The sequence below is a fragment of the Cnephaeus nilssonii genome (genome assembly GCF_951640355.1).
Source record: "Cnephaeus nilssonii genome assembly, chromosome: X".
NCBI lineage: Eukaryota > Metazoa > Chordata > Mammalia > Chiroptera > Vespertilionidae > Cnephaeus > Cnephaeus nilssonii.
In genome coordinates, this window is record NC_137071.1 from 77,894,352 (window position 1) to 77,916,436 (window position 22,085).

The 22,085-nt window shown below is 45.1% G+C and overlaps 1 protein-coding gene across 8 annotated transcripts in view; it reads left to right on the top strand.

The window, feature by feature from the left end:
- TMEM164 (transmembrane protein 164) overlaps positions 1 to 22,085 on the top strand; it is a 242,715-nt gene that overhangs the window by 190,638 nt on the left and 29,992 nt on the right. For all 8 annotated transcript variants that reach the window (XM_079764470.1, XM_079764474.1, XM_079764472.1 and 5 more), the window contains one exon: positions 4,360 to 4,438. In XM_079764470.1, coding sequence (XP_079620596.1) covers positions 4,360 to 4,438 — 79 coding nt within the window. The remainder of the gene's footprint in view (positions 1 to 4,359; positions 4,439 to 22,085) is intronic.

A 22,085-nucleotide genomic window follows, 5' to 3' on the forward strand; every position in this document is an offset into this window, starting at 1 on the left:
CTACCTGAAAATTCAGATGACAGCCAGAGCACTGAGCCTTCCTGGGTCCTTTCCTCCTTGCCTATTTTCTGGGTGACCACCGTCAAGTCAGTTAACCCTTTTGCATCTCAGTTTCCTCATCTGTCAAATGCAGATAATGATACTTTATCCCCCAAGTTCATGGGTTTTTGAGAGGATTGAGTCAATGGTGGATGTGAAAACATTAGAAAAAACATGAAACAGTACTGAAATTTAAGTTAGCAGGGTGATCCAAGACCACATTACTATGAGGAAGCCTAACTACCTCTTGCTTGTGATGTCCATTGTCAAACCCCATGATTTCTTCCCAGCTATTCAGGCATGGTCTGCAGAGTTGCTTGGGACCTCATCTCTTTTTGTGGGATTTTACATTTCCCTCTGTGAACATAAAATAATAGTTGAGCATCATCTGGATCCATGGGAAATTTTCCTTCTGCGTGGGTTTATATTTTCAAGAACCAGAGCCAATGTCTGTCCAGGGTCCACAGTTGTCCCAAATCCCACTCTGGGAGCTCTACCATCTGCTATCTGCCATCTTTTGGTTTCAGCTCTTGGCACAAGGCAGGCGTGGGCTCCCTAGCCTGGAGAGCCCATAAATGCCTCCTCTCATTAGTACAGAGCCTTGCTTCTGTGCCTGTTCTGTAGGGAACAAGGAGGCAGCTGACCTTCCCCTGGGTGTCCTTGTTTATCTGGGCTTCCCCTTGGGGTATGTGTGTGTGTGTGTGTGTGTGTGTGTGTGCGCGTGTGTGCGCGCGCGCATGCATGCGCACACACGCGCACACACACACACACACACACACACACACACACACACACACTGTGGGCTGTGTAAGCCTGGAGGCTTGGCCTCTTGCCAGCTGCTGGAATTGAGTTAGTCACTCGGCCATTTCCATTCTCCACTCACTGCCAGGGTATACAGCATGGTGTCCATGCCAACTTGAAACTGTGCTCTGCCTTGGTAATCCAGAACTTCCATTTAGAGAGAGAGATGGGAAACAGGAGTGATTGAGTGGCCGTGTTGGATGGAGGAAGGTTGGAGACTTTTTTTGGCAGTGTATGACAAAAAATATTGGCCCAATTGGTTGGTCTTCACCCAAAAGTAGGACTAACTCTGGACTGACCCCAAATATCCAGTGGGAAAACTTGTTCTTCTTGGATCTAGACCACATTGGATCTAGCAGTAATTTTTTTTTTCATTTGGAAATTAGGGATAATAAATTCTATTCCATATGTTCTCCATGTCAACTGATAAAAAAGCTTTTAAATAGTTCACCAACTACTCACCAGTAACAGGAAGTGAAATAACATTGTTTTTCTTCCAGTATATTCTGAAGAATACTGAGTGTTATTTGTAAAAAGTCACTGGCTAACTAAGTTTGGGAAACACTGTATAAACAATTATAATTGTAGAGACCACCCAGGTCCTTCATATACCACTAATATACATGATGAATCTTCAAAAGAATATATTGTATGTAATATTTCTTACCCTTTTAACCAACTTTTGTTATCTTTTTATTTTTAATTACATTTGACATACAATATTATATTAATTTCAGGTGTTCAACCCAGTGATTAGACATTACATAATTTACTAAGTGATCATCCCAATAAATCTTGTACCCACACATAGTTATGAGAATATTATTGACTATATTCCCTATGTTGTACATTACATCCCCACAACTATTCTGTAACAGCCAATTTATACTTCTTAATCCCTTCAACTTTTTCACTCATCCCCTAACCCCTCTCCCATGTGGCAACTATCAAAATGTTCTCTGTATCTATGAATCTGTTTCTGTTCTGCTTGTTTATTTTGTTTTTTAGATTCAGTTGTTGATAGATATGTATTTATTGCCATTTTATTGTTCATATTTTTTACCTTTTTTTCCCTCTTCTTAAAGAAGACCCTTTAACATTTCTTGTAATACTGGTTTGATGATGATGAACTCCTTTAGCTTTTTCTTGTCTGGGAAGCTCTTTATCTGTTCTCCATTCTAAATGATAGCTTCACTGGGTAGAGTAATCTTGGTTGTAGGTCCTTGCTTTTTATTACTTTGAATATTTCTTGCCAATCCCTTCTGGCCTGCAAAGTTTCTGCTGAGAAATCAGTTGACAGTCTTATGGGTGCTCTTTGGAGGTGACTAACTGCTTTTCTCTTGATGCTTTTAAGATTATTTGTCTTTAATATTTTGCATTTTAATTATGATGTATCTTGATGTGGGCCTCTTTGGGTTCATCTTGTTTGGGACTTTATGTGCTTCCTAGACTTGAATGTCTATTTACTTCACCAAGTTAGAGAAGTTTTCTGTCATCATTTTTTTCAAATAGGCTTTCAATTCCTTGCTCTCTCTCTTCTCCTTTCAGCACCCCCATGTTGTGAATGTTGGTATGCTTGACGTTGTCCTAGAGGCTCCTTACACTATCCTCATTTTTTAAAATATATGTTCTTTTTCTGTTCTGATTGTATATTTTATGGTTTTTTATCTTCCAAATCACTCACTTTATCCTCTGTTTTATCTACTCTACTGTTTATTCCCTATAATGTATTCTTCATTATAGTTATTATAGCCTTCATTTATGACTGGTTCTTTTTTGTGGCTTCTATTTCCTTTTTCACACTATTGAAGTTCTCACTAAGTTCCTTGAGCATCCTTATAAGCATTGTTTTTAACTCTACATCTGGTCATTAGCTTGCCTTAGTTCTTTTTTTAAAATATATTTTATTGATTTTATTACAGAGAGGAAGGGAGAGGGATAGAGAGTTAGAAACATCGATGAGAGAGGAACATCAATCAGCTGCCTCCTGCACGCCCCCTTCTGGGGATGTGCCCGCAACCAAGGTACATGCCCTTGACCAGAATCGAACCTGGGACCCTTCAGTCCGCAGGCCGATGCTCTGGTTTGAGCCAAACCCGTTAGGACTTGCCTTAGTTCTTTTTCTGGAGGTTTCTCATGTTCTTTCATTTGGGACCTGTTTATATTTCTCTATATTTTGGCTGATTCCCAGTTTTAGTTTCTATGTATTATGTAGAGCTGCTATGTCTCCTGGAATTGGTAGAGTGGCCTTGTGTAGTAGGTGTCCTATAGAGCCCAGTGGCACAGCTTCCCCATTCACTTGAGTTGGGCACTCCAGGCGTGCTCCTGAGTGAGTTGTGTGCACAGTCTTGTTGTAGTTGAGCCTTGATTGCTATTGGCACATCACTAGGAGGGATTGAGCCCCATGCTGACCAGCCATGACTACATCAGAGGAGCTGCTATGCAGGATTCAACCCTAACAGGACTTGCTTCAGTGGTTCTCTGGTGCTCACTGAGTCCGGCCCTTGAGTGTGTCACTCGTGTAGGTGGTGGGGTTTTAATCCAGTTTGGTGTGAATCTGTCCATTGGGTGTACTTGCTCTGGGGACTTTTGGGAGGTGCAAGGTCAGCCACTGCCTGTGTGCAGCTTGGAGCCACCCAGTACAAACTACAGAGTGATCTGCAGATTGTTGCTACTTGTGCTTGGCTTGGAAGTGCTAAGAAGAGACCAAGCTGTGAACCAATGCCAGGCTTCCACTAGTGCTAGGCCTGGGTTCACTTGGCAAGAGGTATAGAGTATGCAGAGGCTAGATGCATCTTGTTAGAGAGATTTTAAGAAAGTCTGAAGTATGTGGCAAGACAGGCTGTTCATATTGAAAAACCCACTGGAAACAACTCAGGTGGGCTCAAAAGTTGGGGGGAGCAGAGCCTCAGGGAATCACCAAGATGGGGCAAACAATGTGTGCCAGATTTATGGATACTCAGATATGGCAACTGCCTTTCAGCTCTATGGGGGTGAGTCTCAGAAAAGGAGCAATGGCCTTTGCCAGCACTTCTGTCTGAAAGAAAGCTGCCCACCCACCATCTCTCTCCCTGATGCTAGACAATTCAATTCCTCCCCATATGTCCCTGATTCTGTTCAAGCTGCTGCCCCAGTACTGGAGCTCAAATGGAGAGAGTCCAAGTAAGTCTGTGTTTGGTCCCTTTAAGGAGAACTTCCTGTGACTCTAGAGCCCTCCGTCTCACTCAGCCACAATCCCCACTGGTTTTTACAGACAGAAGTTATGGGGTAACCAACTTTCTTAGTCGAACATTTTTCAAGTACCATCTCTGCAAAATACACATTGGAAGATGCCAGCCTAGGTCATAGGTATATTCATTTCAAGTTTTTTTTTTTTGGTCTGATTGTGAAGGGAGGTGAACTGGTGAAATGCATGGGGTTGCTAAGATGTAGCTTGTAAAAAGCAAGAATGTTTAAGTTCAGAATCTATGGAAATGTGTGCTTTCTGTTCTGAAACACTTCTTCCTCCTGTCCTTACAGCTCCCCTTTGAATTGGAGGTATATTACATTCAGCATGTTATGCTCTACGTGGTGCCCATCTACCTGCTTTGGAAAGGAGGTAAGGCTAGCACAAACCACACCCCTGTGCCACCCCAACACCTAGATGCTCCCTTCTGTTTTGAGGAGTCATAACCTCTTGGATGACTACCAGGATCTTAAGCTCCTGCCTGGCTGGATTTATGCAGCATGCTTTATGCCAGGCAGTAGGAAATGGGCATGGATGGGGCCTGCAAAGAGTCTGGGGGCTTTTCAGAACCATCTTTTGTGGATGAGCTTGGTGCTGCTGACTGCCTGTGCCAGGGCCTGGGCCTTGGGTTCTTTGTTTGTGGTTGTTTGGGTTTGAATGAAACTTCCCACACTCTGTCACTTGCTTGTGTTTGTGCCTTCCCCTTGTCTTAGTGTGCAGTACAAGGTGGAAGGAGAGAAGGAAGCACTCAGTTCTCTTAGGAGACAGACCTTGTGCTCTTGCTCATTATATCCATCTTCTCAGAACCAAAGAAATACTGAAAGAGGGGAGAAGTCCAGGGACTATGGTGTTATGGGATTGATGGAAGAGACAGGTGAAAGCAGTGACCTTCATGTAAAATAAATTATTGAAAACCTTCATTTGGTCATGAGGGTGAGACCACCAACCTGGGAGAGGTGGCCTAGAATGGAAACTTATTTGTGACCATGGAATGTCCCTTAAATTATCCCTTCTCTCTATTGTATAGTAGACAAAAGGGAAGGGTAGTTCCTATCCTTTTTAGGCTAAGTATGAGAGCAGCTCCTTCTGTGTTCTTACCATCCTATAGTGCCTATACCTGGAAGACACCCTCTTCTACTCTTAGCCACCAGCCTCTTTATCTGGATTTTTGGGAGTTTTCTCAGAGATCAACCCTCCCTACCTTACCCCAGGCAGCAAAGGTTTCATTTATATTGCATTAAATATGACACAAGTCCACATGGGCCCCTGAGCCCAGTGGAAGGTGGTTTGAAAGTGTGCTTCCTCTAACTCAGGAATCCTCTAACTTAAGAACTTCTGGTATGAGACAGCCCCAGGACCAGTCAATCTAGGGACATGTTGGAAGATGCACATTATTACTGTATATGTCAGCTACTACCAGTCCAGAGATTTGCCCCCTGTCCCTGGTTTCTATCAATTGTGATTCTTAGGAGTTATTTAAATACTAGTGGCCCTGTGTACGGATTAGTGCACATTGAAAGGAAATTAATTAGAAGAAATATTTTAATATCGCTATTTGCCCTTTCTCTATAATAGAAGTGTCAACCAAATTCACGATTGACAATGACAGATCAAAACATACGTGTGCGATTGGCTCCAGTAAGAGCTTTATATGTATCGTGCATGAGCGAGTCAACATAGCCTTTTATATAGAGAGAGTAAATTTGCTTAATTAGACCTGCTTTCTGATTTAGCTAAACTTTTTCCAGCCCAATGAAGCACCCCAACTTCTCTTTCAGGTAATTGTCAGCAACACAGCAGTAAATATCAACACGGAGCAGATTATTATTGCAGGGAGAACAAAGGGTAAAATATTTAACTGCAGCAGTATTTGACTATATTCTGCGCAGTGAGAAAACCTGAAGTCATTTTCAAGGTCCACCATTTCTTACTTCTTTTCAGTCGGGTCAAGTTTCTAAGCTTTCTAAATCTCCATTTTCCAGCTAATGAAAAGAAAATAGGATTCCACCAAGTCTCCTATATACCTACTCCAGGACTTCTGTGAGGATCAAATGAGATGAGGCATGGGAAAACACTTCACAGACATTTGGTTAAAGTGTAAATGTTTCCACCTAGCTATAAAGCAAGTTATGTTCCTGGGCTAAAGAAACTGCAAGAAGGCTAGTTGCTAGGGAGAGGAAACCAGGCATTGCTACATGATGTCATTACCCAGCTCCCACAGCGACCGTTTCTGGGTTGGCCATGGGGTCTCGGCAGCGTTGGCTGCAATTTGGTGGGCTTTCGCTACCGGGTGGTGGCGGGGCCTATGTCCCACTTGGGGGAAGCCGAGTGTTGCTTTGTCAGCGCTGGGTCCGCTGTGCTGTTTCTCTGTAAATGGCCAGTGCACGTCATGACAGCTCCTGCATTGAGTGTCTGCCCCCTGGTGGTCAGTGCGCATTATAGCGACCAGTCAGATGGGCGGAGGGACACTTAGCCTTTAGTCTTTTATATAGAGAGGATAGATTCTTGAAGACTGTTTTTATCCTAAACAGCCACTTGAGGTCTCACACTGTCAAAGAGATCTGGACTTTTTTTTTCTCCACAGATCTTAACTTTCAGTTTGCTTTAAACACAGTATTTTCCCTTCTAAGCTTTAAGGGAAATCTGAAGTTCCAATAACAAGGAAGCCTGTGCCATTTCTCTTGTCTGTCCGCTGTGGCACAGGAAATAGCTTCCTAATAATACTTAAGTCTCAGGGATAGACACATCATGAAGGGCACCAGGCAGGTAGCTGTCCCAGGGCTCCAGAGCCCCACCACTTGTTGCTAGTTTCTGAGGTTTGCAATGTAAGTTCTGAGGGGTTCACATGGCTGTTTAGTTAACCAGTTTGTGCTCTGAGGTGCCTGTAAAAATCTGTCAGGTACCTGAGCTAGACTGGTCTGACATGAAAAATACCAACAAGCCATTCCCCACACTCCCCACGGACCCAACAAACAACCAAAAATCTGGGAAGCTGCACCTTCTAGAAGTGGGTGATTCCACTGTGGCCTTCTTTTTTGTTGTTGTTAATCATCACCCAAGGATACTTTTCCCATTGAATTTTAGAGAGAGAAGGAGAGAGGAGGGAGGGGAGAGAGAAGGAAAGAGAGAGACTGAGATCCTTTGGTATGTGGGCCAATGCTCTAACCCCTGGAAGCACAGTCCTGGGCCCACTGTGGCCTTCTATTGTGTCTATTATTGCACCATTTAGGGGGATTGAGCTGAGGAAGTCGGGATTCCAAGTCTTAATTCCAATTTATTTCCTAATGTTTCTGATTTTTCCCCCTTCTCCTCTGGTGTCTGACCCTGAGAAGAGGCTATAATAATGATAACAGCAATAATAACTACAGTAAATATCAAAGGCTTCTTTTTATTGAGTGTTTACTATGTGTGACATACCGTGCTAGGCATGTTTTATCTATTTTATCATCACAACTAACCTGGTGAAAAAAATCTTCCTTCTACATAGAAGAAAATCAAGACTCAGAAATATTAGGTACCTTGCCCACAGCCCAGATTCAGAGTCAGCCTAGATTCCCTCCCAAACCAGTACTCTTTTTCACATAATATGTTTACCTAAAAGACCAGATGTCTGTCTCTTAACCACATCATGCTGGGAGTCTCCCCTCCTCATCTATAGGAGAAGAGAGACAATTGTAATACAACATTATAAGAATGACAGAGGGTACCATGGGAGCATGATATGATTGCTGAAGCCTGGTTCACTTTCCCTTCACTATTTCTGGGCTCCTGCTTGGGCTCAGCTTCCTTTATGGCTCTTTGCTGCCCTCTGCTGTTCACCTGGGGGAAATCATGGCATTTAGAGAATAATCTGGATTTCCTCGGGCTGGTTTGACCTTCAGCAGAGCCTTGTTTATAGGGCTTGCAGAGGGAAAGTAGATCTGCCATGAGCAATGGGAAGATAATTCCTTATAAACAAAAAAAAAAGTTGAGGTTTTGGGGCTTATTTTCTCTAGAAGTCTCTTGTAATTTTCTAGAAATAACTGGCTCGGGGGGTTTTATGCAAGGCAAGATGCCCCTCCTATAGATATATACCTCTTGTTTCCAGGAACTCTGTTTTTCTAAAAGGCACACTCCTGCTTCTTCCTGTGGTTTGGAGGTGGCTGAGTGGTGCTTATCAGGAACCCCATTCTTCTTTGTTCCTTCAGTCCTTCTGCACCACCATCTTTGTCCACACTGCTCTTTTCTTCCTCCAGCCTGGCTCTTGATTTCTGTTTCTTGATCTCCCAACTCTTTGCCTTTGGCTCTCTGTAACTATATATTTTTGTATAACCCCTCTAGCCCCAACACCAGCTCTTCACAGAACAAAGTCCTATCTCTTGCCTGAAGCTCCCTCTACTGGAGACTGCTCTTTCTGTTTGGCCTGCTCCCTACAGTCTCTTTCATTATTTCATCTCTGCTTATGTGAAAATGCTTCTACTTTTCCATTCTCTTGACCTTTATTCATCATCACAACAACCTAACCTCTTGGTCACTTGCCCCACATTCCTAGATGTCTTTGGCTCATGGGCTCTCAAATTTTCCATTACAATGCTAGTCAGCATCCTGAGAGATTTCCAGTGAGGACTGCTCATCCCACCCCCATCTTCCCAAGGTTTGGACTTCTTAATTGAGTGACTTCTGTATTCCCTTCTCTTCAGCCATCTGGGACTTGCCTTCTCCTTCCTCTAAAACTCCTCTGTCTGATATTTTAAGCCTCTATATTCCTTTCTTTGACCTAAATCTCTACTCCTTTCAGCCTCCCCCTTTTCCCAGCCAGCTTATACCACTCTGTCCAATTACTGGAACTTTCCTTTCACCAGCTCCTGAAAATGCCTCTCACTTGCCCCTTCCACTGGGACCAGTGTCCAATTCCAATGCCTAGTGTTGGCCTACTAGAGAAAATCTCTGAAGTAAATTATATTTGGGCCACTAAAATTTCATGGTTTCTATTATAATTTTGCTCTCAACACCTCGTGAGGTGATTTCAGGTGGTACAGAAATAAACTTAAAAAAATAGTTAATGTATGTAACATATATAACAATAGATACCCAGTGCAGTGAATCCAGGATTTCATGGATAATATAAAGTTTCTCTTATAAACAAATATATTTTAGGGGAAAAATAGATTTAAGGATCTATATTTTATACATAATAACAATACAAGTGTTACATGGATAAGACTCTTCTCTCAGGGCTTTCAAAATCTCTCCCTCTCTTGGCTTACCTACCTCACTGACCAGGTCTTCTTGTCTTCTTCAGTTATTTTTCCTCTATTTTCTGAGATGTTGATTTCCCCAGAGTTCTGTTCTGGGCTCACCTTTCTCTTGCTATTCCTGGCATGGTCTCATGTGCTTACACAATTTAACCAGCAGCCTGTACAGTGATGACCATCACATTCCTATCTACAGCCCAGACTTAGGAGATTCAGGGTTTTTTTTAAAGAAATTTGCTACTTATATTTATATATAATGTGCCTATTTTAAGATTAAGCTTCTCATAGGCAGGATGAAGATTTATTTTTTTTAAATATATTTTATTGATTTTTTTTTACAGAGAGGAAGGGAGAGGGAAAGAGAGTTAGAAACATCAATGAGAGAGAAACATCAATCAGCTGCCTCCTGCACACTCCCCACTGGGGATGTGCCCGCAACCAAGGTACATGCCCTTGACCGGAATCAAACCTGGGACCCTTGAGTCCACAGGCCGATGCTCTATCCACTTAGCCAAACCGGCTAGGGCAGGAGATTCAGTTTCATATTGTTACTCAACTTCTCCACCTGAGTATCACAAGCACACCTCAAACTCAACCTGTCCATGCTGCACTCATTATCTTCCTCACCGGCCCTGCTGTTCTTCCTGTGGTTGTTTTGAGAGATGGTACCACTCAGTCATCCCAACTAAAACCTGGTAATCATCCCTACCCCTGTATCTGATTCATCCATTCATTTAACACATGTGTTTTAGTCTGTTCAGGCTGCTATAACAACATACTGCCAACTGGGTAGCTTATAAAAAACATAAGTTTATTTCTCATAGTTCTGGAATCTTGGAAGTTCAAGTCAAGATGCCAGCATGGTCACCTTCTGGTGAGGACCATCTTCCTGGTTCATAGCCAGCACCTTCTGACTGTGTTCTCATATGGTAGGAGGGGTGAGGGAGCTCTCTGGAGCCTCTTTTCTAAGGCACTGATCCTATCAGGCGGGCTCCACCTTCATGACCTAAATATCTCCCAAAGGCCCCATCTCCTAATACCATCATATTTGGGGGTTAGGATTACACCATATGAATTTTGGAGGACACAGGCATTCAAAGAATAGCAACATATTTATATGTGCCTTACTTATGCTAGGCTCTGTACTGATCCCTGGGGTGCCTGGATGAGTGAATACCAGAATTTTTATTGCAGTGGGAAGAGACAGATGTGAATCAAATAATCACAGAAATAAATGTATACAGGGTGGGGCAAAAGTAGGTCTGCAGTTGTGAGCACACAAAACAGTTTATTCTTGTATTATTATTTATTACTAGAGGCCCGGTGCACGCAATTCGTGCATGGAGGGGGGTTATCCCTCAGCCCAGCCTGTACCCTCTCCAATCTGGGACCCCTCGAGGGATGTTATGCCCAGGGATCGGGCCTAAACGGGCAGTCGGACATCCCTCTCACAATCCAGGACTGCTGGCTCCCAACTGCTTGCCTGCCTGCCTTCCTGATTGCCCCTAACCGCTTCTGCCTGCCAGCGTGATCACCCCCTAACCACTCTGCTGCCAGCCTGTTTGCCCCCAACTTCCCTCCTCTGCTGGTCTGGTCACCCCTAACTGCCCTCTCCTGCAGGGTTGATCACCTCCAACTTCCCTCCCTTGCAGGCCTGGTCCTTCTCAACTGCCCTCCCTTGCAGGCCGGGTGCCTCCCAACTGCCCTTTCCTGCTGGCCATCTTGTGGTGGCCATCTTGTGTCCACATGGGGGCAGGATCTTTGACCACATGGGGACAGCTATATTGTGTGTTGGAGTGATGGTCAATCTGCATATTACTCTTTTATTAGATAGGATAGAGACCTGGTACAGGGGTGGGGGCCAGCCTGTTAACCTGAAGGGTGTCCCTGATCAGGTGGGGCTTCCCTTGGGGCGTGGGGCGGCCTGAGCGAGGGGCCTGTGGTGGTTTGCAGGCTGGCCATGCCCCCTGGCAACCCAAGCGGAGGCCCTGGTATCTGGAATTTATTTTCCTTCTACAATTGAAACTTTGTAGCCTGGAGCGGAGCCAAGCCTGGGGCTCCCTCCGAGGCCGGCAGCCATTTCTGTTGGGGTTATAATTGAAACTTTGTTGCTTTAAGCGGGTGGGTCCGGCCAGGGTGTGCAGAAAGCTTTGCTTCCCCTGTTCCCCTGAGAGTTTACAACACAAGCTAACCTGGGTTGGAGGTTTGGGAGAGCGTTCCCTGAGGAAGTGACATTTCAACTGAGAGCTGAAGGATGAGTAGAGAAATTTACAAGGAAGTGTAGGATTACTTATAACAGCACAAAATGGCATGTGTAACAGCAGGGCAGCAGGAGAGGGAGCCTAGGGAGAATGAGTAACACCGGACCTGAGGGGCAGGCAGGGGTCAGATATGGAGGGCTTTTTGGTCATGGGAAGAGGTTTGATCTTTATTCTATGACCTGGGAAAGCCAGTGAAAGTTTTTAAAAAGGATATTAAATCAGTTTGTGTTTCCTCTTGATTCTTTTCTTACATAACTCATTGATATACAGATGCTCCTCAACTTATGATGGGGTAGAGTCCCTATAAGCCCATCATAAGTTGAAAACATCCTAAGTCAAAAAGCATTTAATATATCTAACCTACCATATGAGCATCATAGCTTGCCCTAGCCTGCCTTAAACATGCTCAGAATACTTAACATTGGCCTATAGTTGGGTAAAATTATCTAACAATGAATATGCTGTAGAGTATCAGTGGTTTACCCTTGTGATCACATGGCTAACTGGGAGCTGCGTGCTCAGTGCCACTGTCCAGTATCATGATGCACATCACTAGCCTGGGAAAAGATCCAAATTTGAAATTCGAAGTATGGTTTCTACTGAACGTGTATTGCTTTCACACTATTATGAAGTAAAAAAACAATCATGTTAACAACCATTGTATGTCGGAAACCATCTGTACTTCAAAATCTGAGATACAAAAAGTCATTCTGTGAAAAATCACCTTCCCACCCATTCCTTCCATTCACATACACCCCCTTACAACTCCACAAGTAAATGCCGTAAATACCATTTTTGCTTTTGCATATCCTCCAAAGTTTGTTTTGAATATATAAGTAAAGTTAAAAGTATTTTATTTTCTTCCTTCTTAAAACACATATCTCAAAATACTACTGCTTTGTACTACTGTTTTGTTGCTGTCGTTACTGTTTTGCTTAGTAGTATTTCTTAGCCAGCTTTCCATATAAGCCCATAGGAAGCTTCTTCATTATTTTCCACAGGAGAGTGTGTTCCATTGTATGGATGATAAAACACAGTATAATAAAAATGGCAACACTTTATATTGCATTATGCTATGCCAGATTATATTGTTGCACATTCTTCAGATTTACTAACATATTTAATCCCCACTACAGTCCTTGTAGGTAGATATTACTATTATCTCCCTTTTAAATGAGGAAACTGACACTGAGATACTAAGTGGAAGACCCAGGATTTGGACCACTGGTATGACTCCAGGGTTTTTTCTGTTAGACATAACACAAGGCTACAACACTATACCATTATTTATTCTGTTCCCTAATGATAGACATTTAGGTTGTTTCAAATATTTTGCTAATATAAATAACATTGCACTGTATGATCTTGTACTGATGCCATTTTGCATGTGTGCAAGTGTATCTATGGGATAAATCATCCTAAGTAGAATTGCTGAATCAACGAGTGTGTGCGTTTGTAATTTTGATGGATATTTCCAAGTCCATAAAGTTATACCAATTTAAATGCTCAATAGTAATGTATAAGATTGCTTGCTTCCACATAGCCTCACAAGAAGAGTGTATTTCCAATTTTTAAAATTTTTGCCCATCTGATGGGATAAAAATAATGGTATATAAATTCAGTTTTAATTTGAATTACTCTTATCTTGAGTGTCAGTCTTATGTAGTTGTGTATCTGTATATTACCACCAGGTGGCAGTAGTCTCATATTTTCACCTAGTCAAGAGATGAGGATACACAATTAAGATTTTTAAATTTTAATTTAAATTAATAATAAATAAATAATCAAATTGACAGTGTTTGTTGTAATTAAGATGCTATGGGAATGATGGAGAAGGCAACATCCATGAAGTTCCAGGAATTTTGCCTGGGCGGCTGGGGGGGATAGGGTGATACTATTGGAGAGGGAGCACAGAAGGAAGGAGCATGTTTTAAGGGGGAGATGATTTTACTTGGTTTGAGGTACTTCTAGGCCAGGGGTCCTCAAACTTTTTAAACAGGGGGCCAGTTCACTGTCCCTCAGACCGTTGGAGGGCCGGACTATAGTTTTTTAAAAAAACTATGAACAAATTCCTATGCACACTGCACATATCTTATTTTGAAGTAAAAAAACAAAACGGCAAAAACACCCTCGTGTGGCCCGCGGGCCGTAGTTTGAGGACGCCTGTTCTAGGCTATCCAGGATGAGATGTCCAAGAGGTGGTTGGATGGAATATTCAGGAGCTGTTCAGAGGAGTGTGAGACAGAGACTGACTGAGGTATCATTGCTGTAAAGGTGGTGGATATAGTCATGGGAATGGATGAGGTGGTCCAGGATAGCTATGTAGGTGGGGAAAAAACAGAACTTAGAAAAAGGTTGAGGAGCATCAACCTGTAAATAATAGATAGAAGAAGAAAAGTGTAAGGAGATTACAGGAATGGTCAGAAGAATAGGAGTGGTTGGTTGTCCTGGAAGCTAAGACAATGGAAATCCTAATCAAAGTAATAGTGCTCAAGAGTGCCACATTGTTTCAGAGAGTTCAGGATGGTAAGCTGTTGGAGAAGTGGGGATGGGAAGGAAGAAGAAATTAAGGGCGTTAAGGAAGGAGGGGTTAAGGGTGTTGCAGAGCCAAGGGACTGATTTCCAGCCCTCCTCTTCCCCCTCTTCCTGTTATCCTCATTCCCTTTCCAATACTCCCCTCTCCTCTCTTCCCAAGGCTGTGCATGTTAAGGTGTAAGATGAAGGCCAGTAGTGAGAGGGAAAATTGAAGGTACTGGGGAGAAAAGGGAGAGGATAAGTTACCAGGTAATGACAACTGCTGAGAATGGAAGCAGTTTATGGAAGATTGAGAAGGGTAATGGCAAGAAAGGAGCAAGTGCTGCGGGATATGGGAGAAGGAGATAATTCTGGACTGTTTTGGCAATGTTCAATAGAATTATCTGTGATGATGGATATATTCTTTATCTGCTCTGTTCAATAAGGTAGCCTCTAGCTACATGTCACTCCTGAGCAGATGAAATGTGGCTTAGTGCAACTAAGGAACAAAGACTGATGAATTTCTAATATGATTAAAGTTTAATGATATTAAATTGAAATTGAAATAGCTACTTATCTTTAGTAGCTACTACAGTAGACCCTTGAACAACACAGGTTTGAACTGTGCAGACCCACTTATAGGTGGATATTTTTCAATAAATATACAGTCTGCCCACTAAATCTGTGGTTCCACATCCATGGATTCAACCAATCACAGATGGAACAAAGCATGTTCAGTCCATGGTTGGGAATTTTTGGATATGGAGGGCCAACTGTGTGCACTGTTCTACACCATTTTATATAAGGGACTTGGACATCTGAGAATTTTGGTATTCATGCTGCTCCTGAAATCAATGACCTGCAGGACAGGTCCTACCAAAGGACAACTGGGAGTCTAAAGTTAAAGTCAGATTTTCTACTTCGTGGGGGTCGGTGTTCCTAACCCCCTTGTTGTTCAAGTGTCAACAGTATATTGGACAGTGAAGCTCTACAACTTCGGTGACTAGCACTGAGATGGTCCGCCTGAAACAAATTTCTGTGCATTTTCCAGCACTGGTCTGTGAAGCTACCCCATTTTTTCTAGGGGGCTCAGCAGCCTGAGTGAAGGAACAAAACATCTGGCTTGAGGGATCCATCTGAGATTGGGAGTTTTTACATAGAGTGAATGGTGTGGAAGATCCAGAAAGAAAGGGATGTTCAGGGTTTGGAGCAGAGTTTGGTGATCCTGCCACCCAGTTTCCTCCTTTAGAGTTTCCACCCAGGGGCAGGTCACCCAGAAACAATAAAGGAATGGGAAATAGAACATCACTTTATTCTTAGCTGAGCAGGCACCCAGTACCTCCAGTGCAGATAGGGCTCCTCTGGTAGATAAAGCTAGAGCTTACACCTTTAGTATTGACACCTAAATGAACTTCTTGCTCTGTACATACCCTGAGAATCTAAGGTAGCCAGATCTGTAGAGCAGTCCTGAACTTATTTCCCACCCACTCGAAGGAGCTGAGAAGTTAGAGTAGAGAGGAAGGTGCACAGGCCTAGCTGCCCAGAGTTAGATTCTTCTGAGATATTTATGATGAACCTAGATTACCTTGTTTCAAATCCTGATTCTGTCACTTACTAGCTATGTGACCTTGGATAATTTCCTTAACTTCTCTGTGCTTTAATTTCCTCATCTCTAAAATAAGAACGACAGTACTTCCTCAAAGGGTTATAATGAGCATTAAATGTATTCATGTATGTAAAGCACTTGAAATAATGTCTGTTACTTAGTTCACACTATATAAATTTGCTATTAGTGTGGTGTCTGCTTGCTAATGTACCATGACTGTGCCTACTATGTAATAAAATGTGGTCTGAGCAGTTTCTTAGGTTTTCACCTTCAGCAGACCACCTCTTAGGGGATAAACTAGTGAAAGGGGAGGTAGAAATATGGGGCAGGAGGAATGAAGGGTGCCTTCTGCTCACCAGGGAGTTGAGGGTGCTAGTGTGAGAGTTCAAGTGATTGGTCATAGGGTCCAAGCTGGTGTGGAAAGAGGTGAGGCTAGGAGACAGTTGCAGACCAAGGAGGAAATCCATGGGGGGAGGTCAGAGGCATCAAAGGGCCAGAGGTCACAAAGAAGTCCATGGACATGTGCATCATAGGAATGAGGATATGAAGGCTGAAACTCTGGGAGGTTGTTTCTGACCACAGTCAGATAATCCCAACTGAGGCAGGGTGGTTGTGAGGGTTGACTGAAACTGGTTGTAGGTAGACAGGTGGAGTGGAGGTTGCAGATCTGTAGAGATTAGGAGGTTCAAGAAGCCATGAGGTGAGGGTGTTGGAAGTGGTGCCTGCATTGATGTTGAAATCACCCAGAATGCTGGCAGGAAAAGGCCTAATGTAGACTGATCTGAGATGAATCTGATAGTGACCTGAATGACAGTGAGTGGCAGTGATGAGGAAGAGAAGCTGAAGCTTGAAAGAAGGAGTAAAGAGAACATTAAACATCTAAAAGCAATAATGGGGAGCTAGAGGAATCTTCAATTCCCCTAACCACTGCCACAGCCACCAGCCCCCCGCCTCCCTCCACCAAAAAAAAAAAAAAAAAAAAAGCTTTCTGTGAGAATAGGAGGATGAGAAAGAAAAATCTCTGCTCTGAGCAGCCAGAGGGAGAAGAAGTGTCTTCAGGGGAGAGCCAGGTTACCGTAGGGTGAGGAGGTGAAAAGGGCCTTGCTGTGCAGACATGAAAGGTATAGAAGGATTTGTTGATGGTGCCACCAGGTTTGGCGGGAAGTCAACTGAGTATAGGAGAGTGCCTGCACAGCTTCAGCACCTGCAGGACTGGTAACACAATCCACCCTGCACCTCCACCCTGAACTCCCTTTTCTTCATCCCTGTGGGGTTTTGTTTGTTCATTGCTTGTGGTTCTTTTTATTTCAGCAGGGGTTCTTAACCTGGAATCCACAAATAGAATTAAGGGCACATTAACTTGGATAGGAAAAAAAAATCACATCTTTCTTTTCACTAACCTCTAGCAGAAGTATAGCCCATGAATGTAGGCAACTAGCACACCTGTGCCTTTGTTGTCAGTAGCAATCACAGATGGCTTCCTATCACATTACAGTGTTTGCAGACAGATCAGAATACTGTTTAGTTCATCACTGCTTTGAAATTATGCTAGTAATTAGACTTGTGGCTATATCTTATTATTGAACGCATTAATAAACACAGGAGGACTATATTTCAAATCTGTTTACATATTTTGATAACCTTTAATATCATTGGCTTACTTTATAACCCTTTTATTTTATACATTTAAAACATTGTTCTGAGAAGGGATTTGTCCATGTCCCCACTCTGCCAGAGAAGTCCCTGTCTGGCAGCAGGAAGGTTAAGAAGCCCTGTCTCCAGGCTGCCTGGAAAGCCCTTTCTGTTTCACTAGAGGGAGCTCCTGTTTCAGATTTGGGGGGCAGTAGCCCCTCAGGCTTGACACTGGGTAAGAAGGTTGTTTTGAATTACAGGTAAATCTCATGGTCTTTGGGGACATTTCTGAAAACTGGGGTATAAGAACCCCAAAGTTGTTTAATCCCTCTTCTCTCTTGAGTGGGCTTTAAGTTGTTTCCTGGAGTATGAGGGTTAGGATAGAGTCTCTGTGCTAGCTTCTAGAACAGTTAAAGCCAGAGCACTTTGGCTAATGATGGATTGAAAATTGGTCCCAAAGTCATATTAACCTTAGTTCCATGTTGTGCTACTTATTCTCCCCTCCCCATTAGCCCAATGCCCCTCCTCCCTAGCTAGTGTGAGGCTGTTGGGAAAGTTTTCCTCTTTCACTGGCTTTGCACTTTCACTTTGCTGGTCAGGCGAGGGGCAGGGGAAAGGATAAAGGACTCAAGTAGATTCTGAAGGCTCTTGAGGGGTTAGTGGGTAAGAGGAGAGCTGGGTAATTTGAAAAATTGGCCAAAGCCTGAGCCTTATGCAAGAGGGTAGATAGGTGAGTTTCTGAAATCCTCCCTCCTGAGAAGGAAGTAACTGGGGCTCAGGAGCACTTTGTGGGAGCAGAGGAGTATTTCCCCACCATAATTTTATCAGCTTCCAGGAGAGACTCCTCCTTACATCTGACCAGATTGTGGCCCCTCTACTGTTCCTAGTCCTCTTGGTACCTCTTCCAACTCCACAATTTACCCCAAAGTCAGTGTTTCTCCTGGGTGGTCGGAGGACCTAGCAGTTGCTTGTTATTAAAATGAAAATTCCAGCCCAGCTTGTGTGGTTCAGTAGTTAAGTGTCAACCCATGAACCAGGAGGTGATGGTTCGATTTCTGGTCAAGGCACATGCCCAGGTTGCAGGCTCAATCCCCAGTAGGGGACATTCAGGAGGCAGCTGATCAATGATTATCTCTCATGATTGATGTTTCTATCCCTCTCTCCCTCTCCTTCCTTTCTCTGAAATTCTGAAATCAATAAAAACATCCTATATAATAAAAGGCTAATATGCAAATAGACCGAACGGCAAAAACAAACAAACAACTGGTCGCTATGATGTGCGCTGACGACCAGGGGGCACACGCGGAACAGGTGGGCATGGGCAGCAGGAGGCAAAGCGCAGAACATGGAGGGCGTCAGCCACAGCAGGATGATGAAACAGGTGAGTGGGGGTGCCAGACCAAGGCAGGCGCCGGTTGCTGTCATCAGGGCGAGCCTCTGGTGGTTACTGAAAATTCTTTGCTCCTGTGCGCCGCAGTCCTGCCTGACGCTTGCACCTGCTGCTGGTGCTGGCCCCACTTTCACCTGCTGCCAGCGCCAGAGCCACCACTTGCACCCGCTGGCGGTGCCCAGCACCGGCCCCGATCACTCAGCACCATCAGCAGGTGCGAGCAGTGGCTGCCGCCCAGATTGCTCCTCAGGGCTTCTCCACCTCCCCCTGCATCTGAGGGGTGATTGGGGCCAGCAGCCGCTTCTCGCATCTGCTGCCAGCGACAGCCCCGCTCGCACCCACTGCCAGGGCTTGGCACTGGCCCCAATCGCTCTGCGCCATCAGCAGGTGTGAGCAGGGCCGGCGCCATCAGTGCAAGGGAGCAGCAGCAGCGGGAGTGGGCTGCTGGCAAACAGGGGACTGGGGGCCGCGGCACGAGGGGCCAGGTGGGGGCATGGAGGATGGGCCGAAACCCACCCCTTTGCCTACCACAGCCTCATGGCCCACAGTTCCTTTAAAGGTACACAAATTCGTGCACTGGGCCCCTAGTATTTTTTAAAAGGGAAAGCATCTATGGAAAGAAATATGTTCTTTAAAAATAAAAATGACCCCGGGTCCGGGTGAGGCCGTGGGCCCCTGGATCCGGGTGAGCCTGGGTCCCGGGTCCGGGTGAGGCCGTGGGCCCCTGGATCCGGGTGAGCCTGGGTCCCGGGTCCGGGTGAGGCCGTGGGCCCCTGGATCCGGGTGAGCCTGGGTCCCGGGTCCGGGTGAGGCCGTGGGCCCCTGGATCCGGGTGAGCCTGGGTCCCGGGTCCGGGTGAGGCCCTGGGCCCCTGGATCCGGGTGAGCCTGGCCCCCGGGTCCGGGTGAGGCCGTGGGCCCCTGGATCCGGGTGAGCCTGGGTCCCGGGTCCGGGTGAGGCCGTGGGCCCCTGGATCCGGGTGAGCCTGGGTCCCGGGTCCGGGTGAGGCCGTGGGCCCCTGGATCCGGGTGAGCCTGGGTCCCGGGTCCGGGTGAGGCCGTGGGCCCCTGGATCCGGGTGAGCCTGGGTCCCGGGTCCGGGTGAGGCCGTGGGCCCCTGGATCCGGGTGAGCCTGGGTCCCGGGTCCGGGTGAGGCCGTGGGCCCCTGGATCCGGGTGAGGCCACGCGACCCTGGGTCTGGGAGAGGCCACGCGCCCCTGGGTCCGGGTGAGGCCATGCGCCCCTGGGTCCAGATGAAGCTGAATCCTGGGTCTGGGCGAGGCCGTGTGCCCCTAGATCTGGGTGAGGCTGGATCCCGGGTCCGGGTGAGGCCGTGGGCCCCTGGATCCGGGTGAAGCCGTGCCCCTGGATCCGGCCGAGACCAAACCAGAGGGAGTCGGACCTGCATTACCACCATTTGTCCACCATCCAGAGCTGAGGGGTCAGTGCCGACATGTACTCATAAGGAACTGGTGGACATTGATATTGGGTCTCAAAAGAACTGTTGGACCAGAAAGAAACTCACTACAGACTGATTCATTTGCCTGTCAGCATAACTATTATTGCTCGTCGCACATTCAATTCTTATAAGTATATCTCTAGTGACACATGATTTCGCTCATCTAGAGGAAATGATGAACAACATAGACTGATGAACAAGAACAGAACCAGAAACAAGGAGGCATTGATCGGACTATCGGGCCTCAGAGGGAGGATAGGGGAGGGTGGGGGGAGGGGGGAGAGATCAACCAAAGGTCTTGTGTGCATGCATATGAGCCTAACCAATGCTTAAGTTCAACAGAGGGTTGGGGCATCCATGGGGAGGGGTGTGGGATGGGAATGGGGGGATGAGGACAAATATGTGACACCTTAATCAATAAAGAAATTAAAAAAAAAAAAAGAAAGAAAAGAAAAGAAAAAAAATAAAATAAAAATAAATAAATAAAAATAAAAATGAAAATTCCAGGGCCCACTCACATCTGGATTCAAGTCTCTGGAGCAGAACCCAGGAATATGCATTTTCCACACATTCTCTAAGACAGGGGTTCTCAAAGTGTGATACCTGGACCATCAGCAGCCGCAGCAGCAGCAGCCCAATTAAGCCTGTTAGAAATACAAATTCTCAGATTCCTAATTCTAGGCCCCTCCCCAGATCTACTGAGTCAGAAACTCTGGTGTGGGGCCTAGCAAGCTACATTTTAACAGGCTCTCCAGGGGATTTTGATGCCAGCTCAAGTTTGAGGGCCACTCCAGTAGTAGATCCTGATACAAAATGAAGGTTAAGTTTCATTGTCTCAAATGATCCAAGAGTTGCCCCCCTTGCTGAAAGCTCACCAGAGACTCAGCCAATACTAACTACAAACTGTGCAAGGCATAATAGTGTGTTATGTTTAAATATCACTTTTCTCTAAAGTATCTCCATGCTTCTTTAGCTTTTCTATTCCTACAGTGCTCCTGAAAGGTAGGGAGGGAGGACCTGGTATTCCCCTGTGAGAGGGACACTGATGCTTAGTGGGTTTTTGATCCACACAGATGGTCACACAGCAGCATGGTAAGAGTAGAAGCTAGAACCTGGGTCTCTGGACTCCAGAGGTAATTATGCTAGGCCAGGCCAGGTTCACCTGATAAATTCTTTGCCAGCTCAGGGTCCTCACTTTCTATGCAGTTGGCAGAGGACTGGTTCTGATGCTTATAGAAGTTGGGTCTTTAAGTTGCCATACCCACAGGCTGGGTGGCTCTGTCAGCCCCCACTAGGCACTTTGAGGGTGAAGCCTGGCCTGAGTGGGCTCTCTAGCATCTCAGGATTGGAGGTCAACAAGATGGACATTCCATGTAGACACCAGCTCAGGACAGCCTCCATTTCCTTGTACCTTAAATAGTTCATTCAGTCAAATGCCTGGATGAAGGAAAACCTGACTTGGGATTACACTCAATGGCTGAAAAAGGGAGAAATTACACATCCATGGTCATCTTGGGGTTGTGCCACCCAGAGATATATCTTCTGGGCAACTAAGGCTTGCAAAAGGTAGAAATAGAGGTGTCTCATTTAGAGGGCACCAAAGATGGGATGGCATTGTTGTCAGGAACTAAAAACTTGTCATTCTCTTCCCTATCCCCAAATCTGCACCTTCTTCAATATTCCCCATCCCATTGAGTGGTACCCAGGCCAGAAATCTAAAGATAATCACTGGCCCTTCACCATTCTCCCTTCCCACTCCCACCACATCCAATCAGTGATTAAATCCTGTCCATTTGACCTCAAATTCATTTCCACGACTAATATTTATGTTCAGATCAGATCACCCCTGATGTAGTCTATTGCAACAGCCTCAATACTGGTCTCCCTGCCTCCAGTCTTACCTTATTCCAATCAGCAACCATA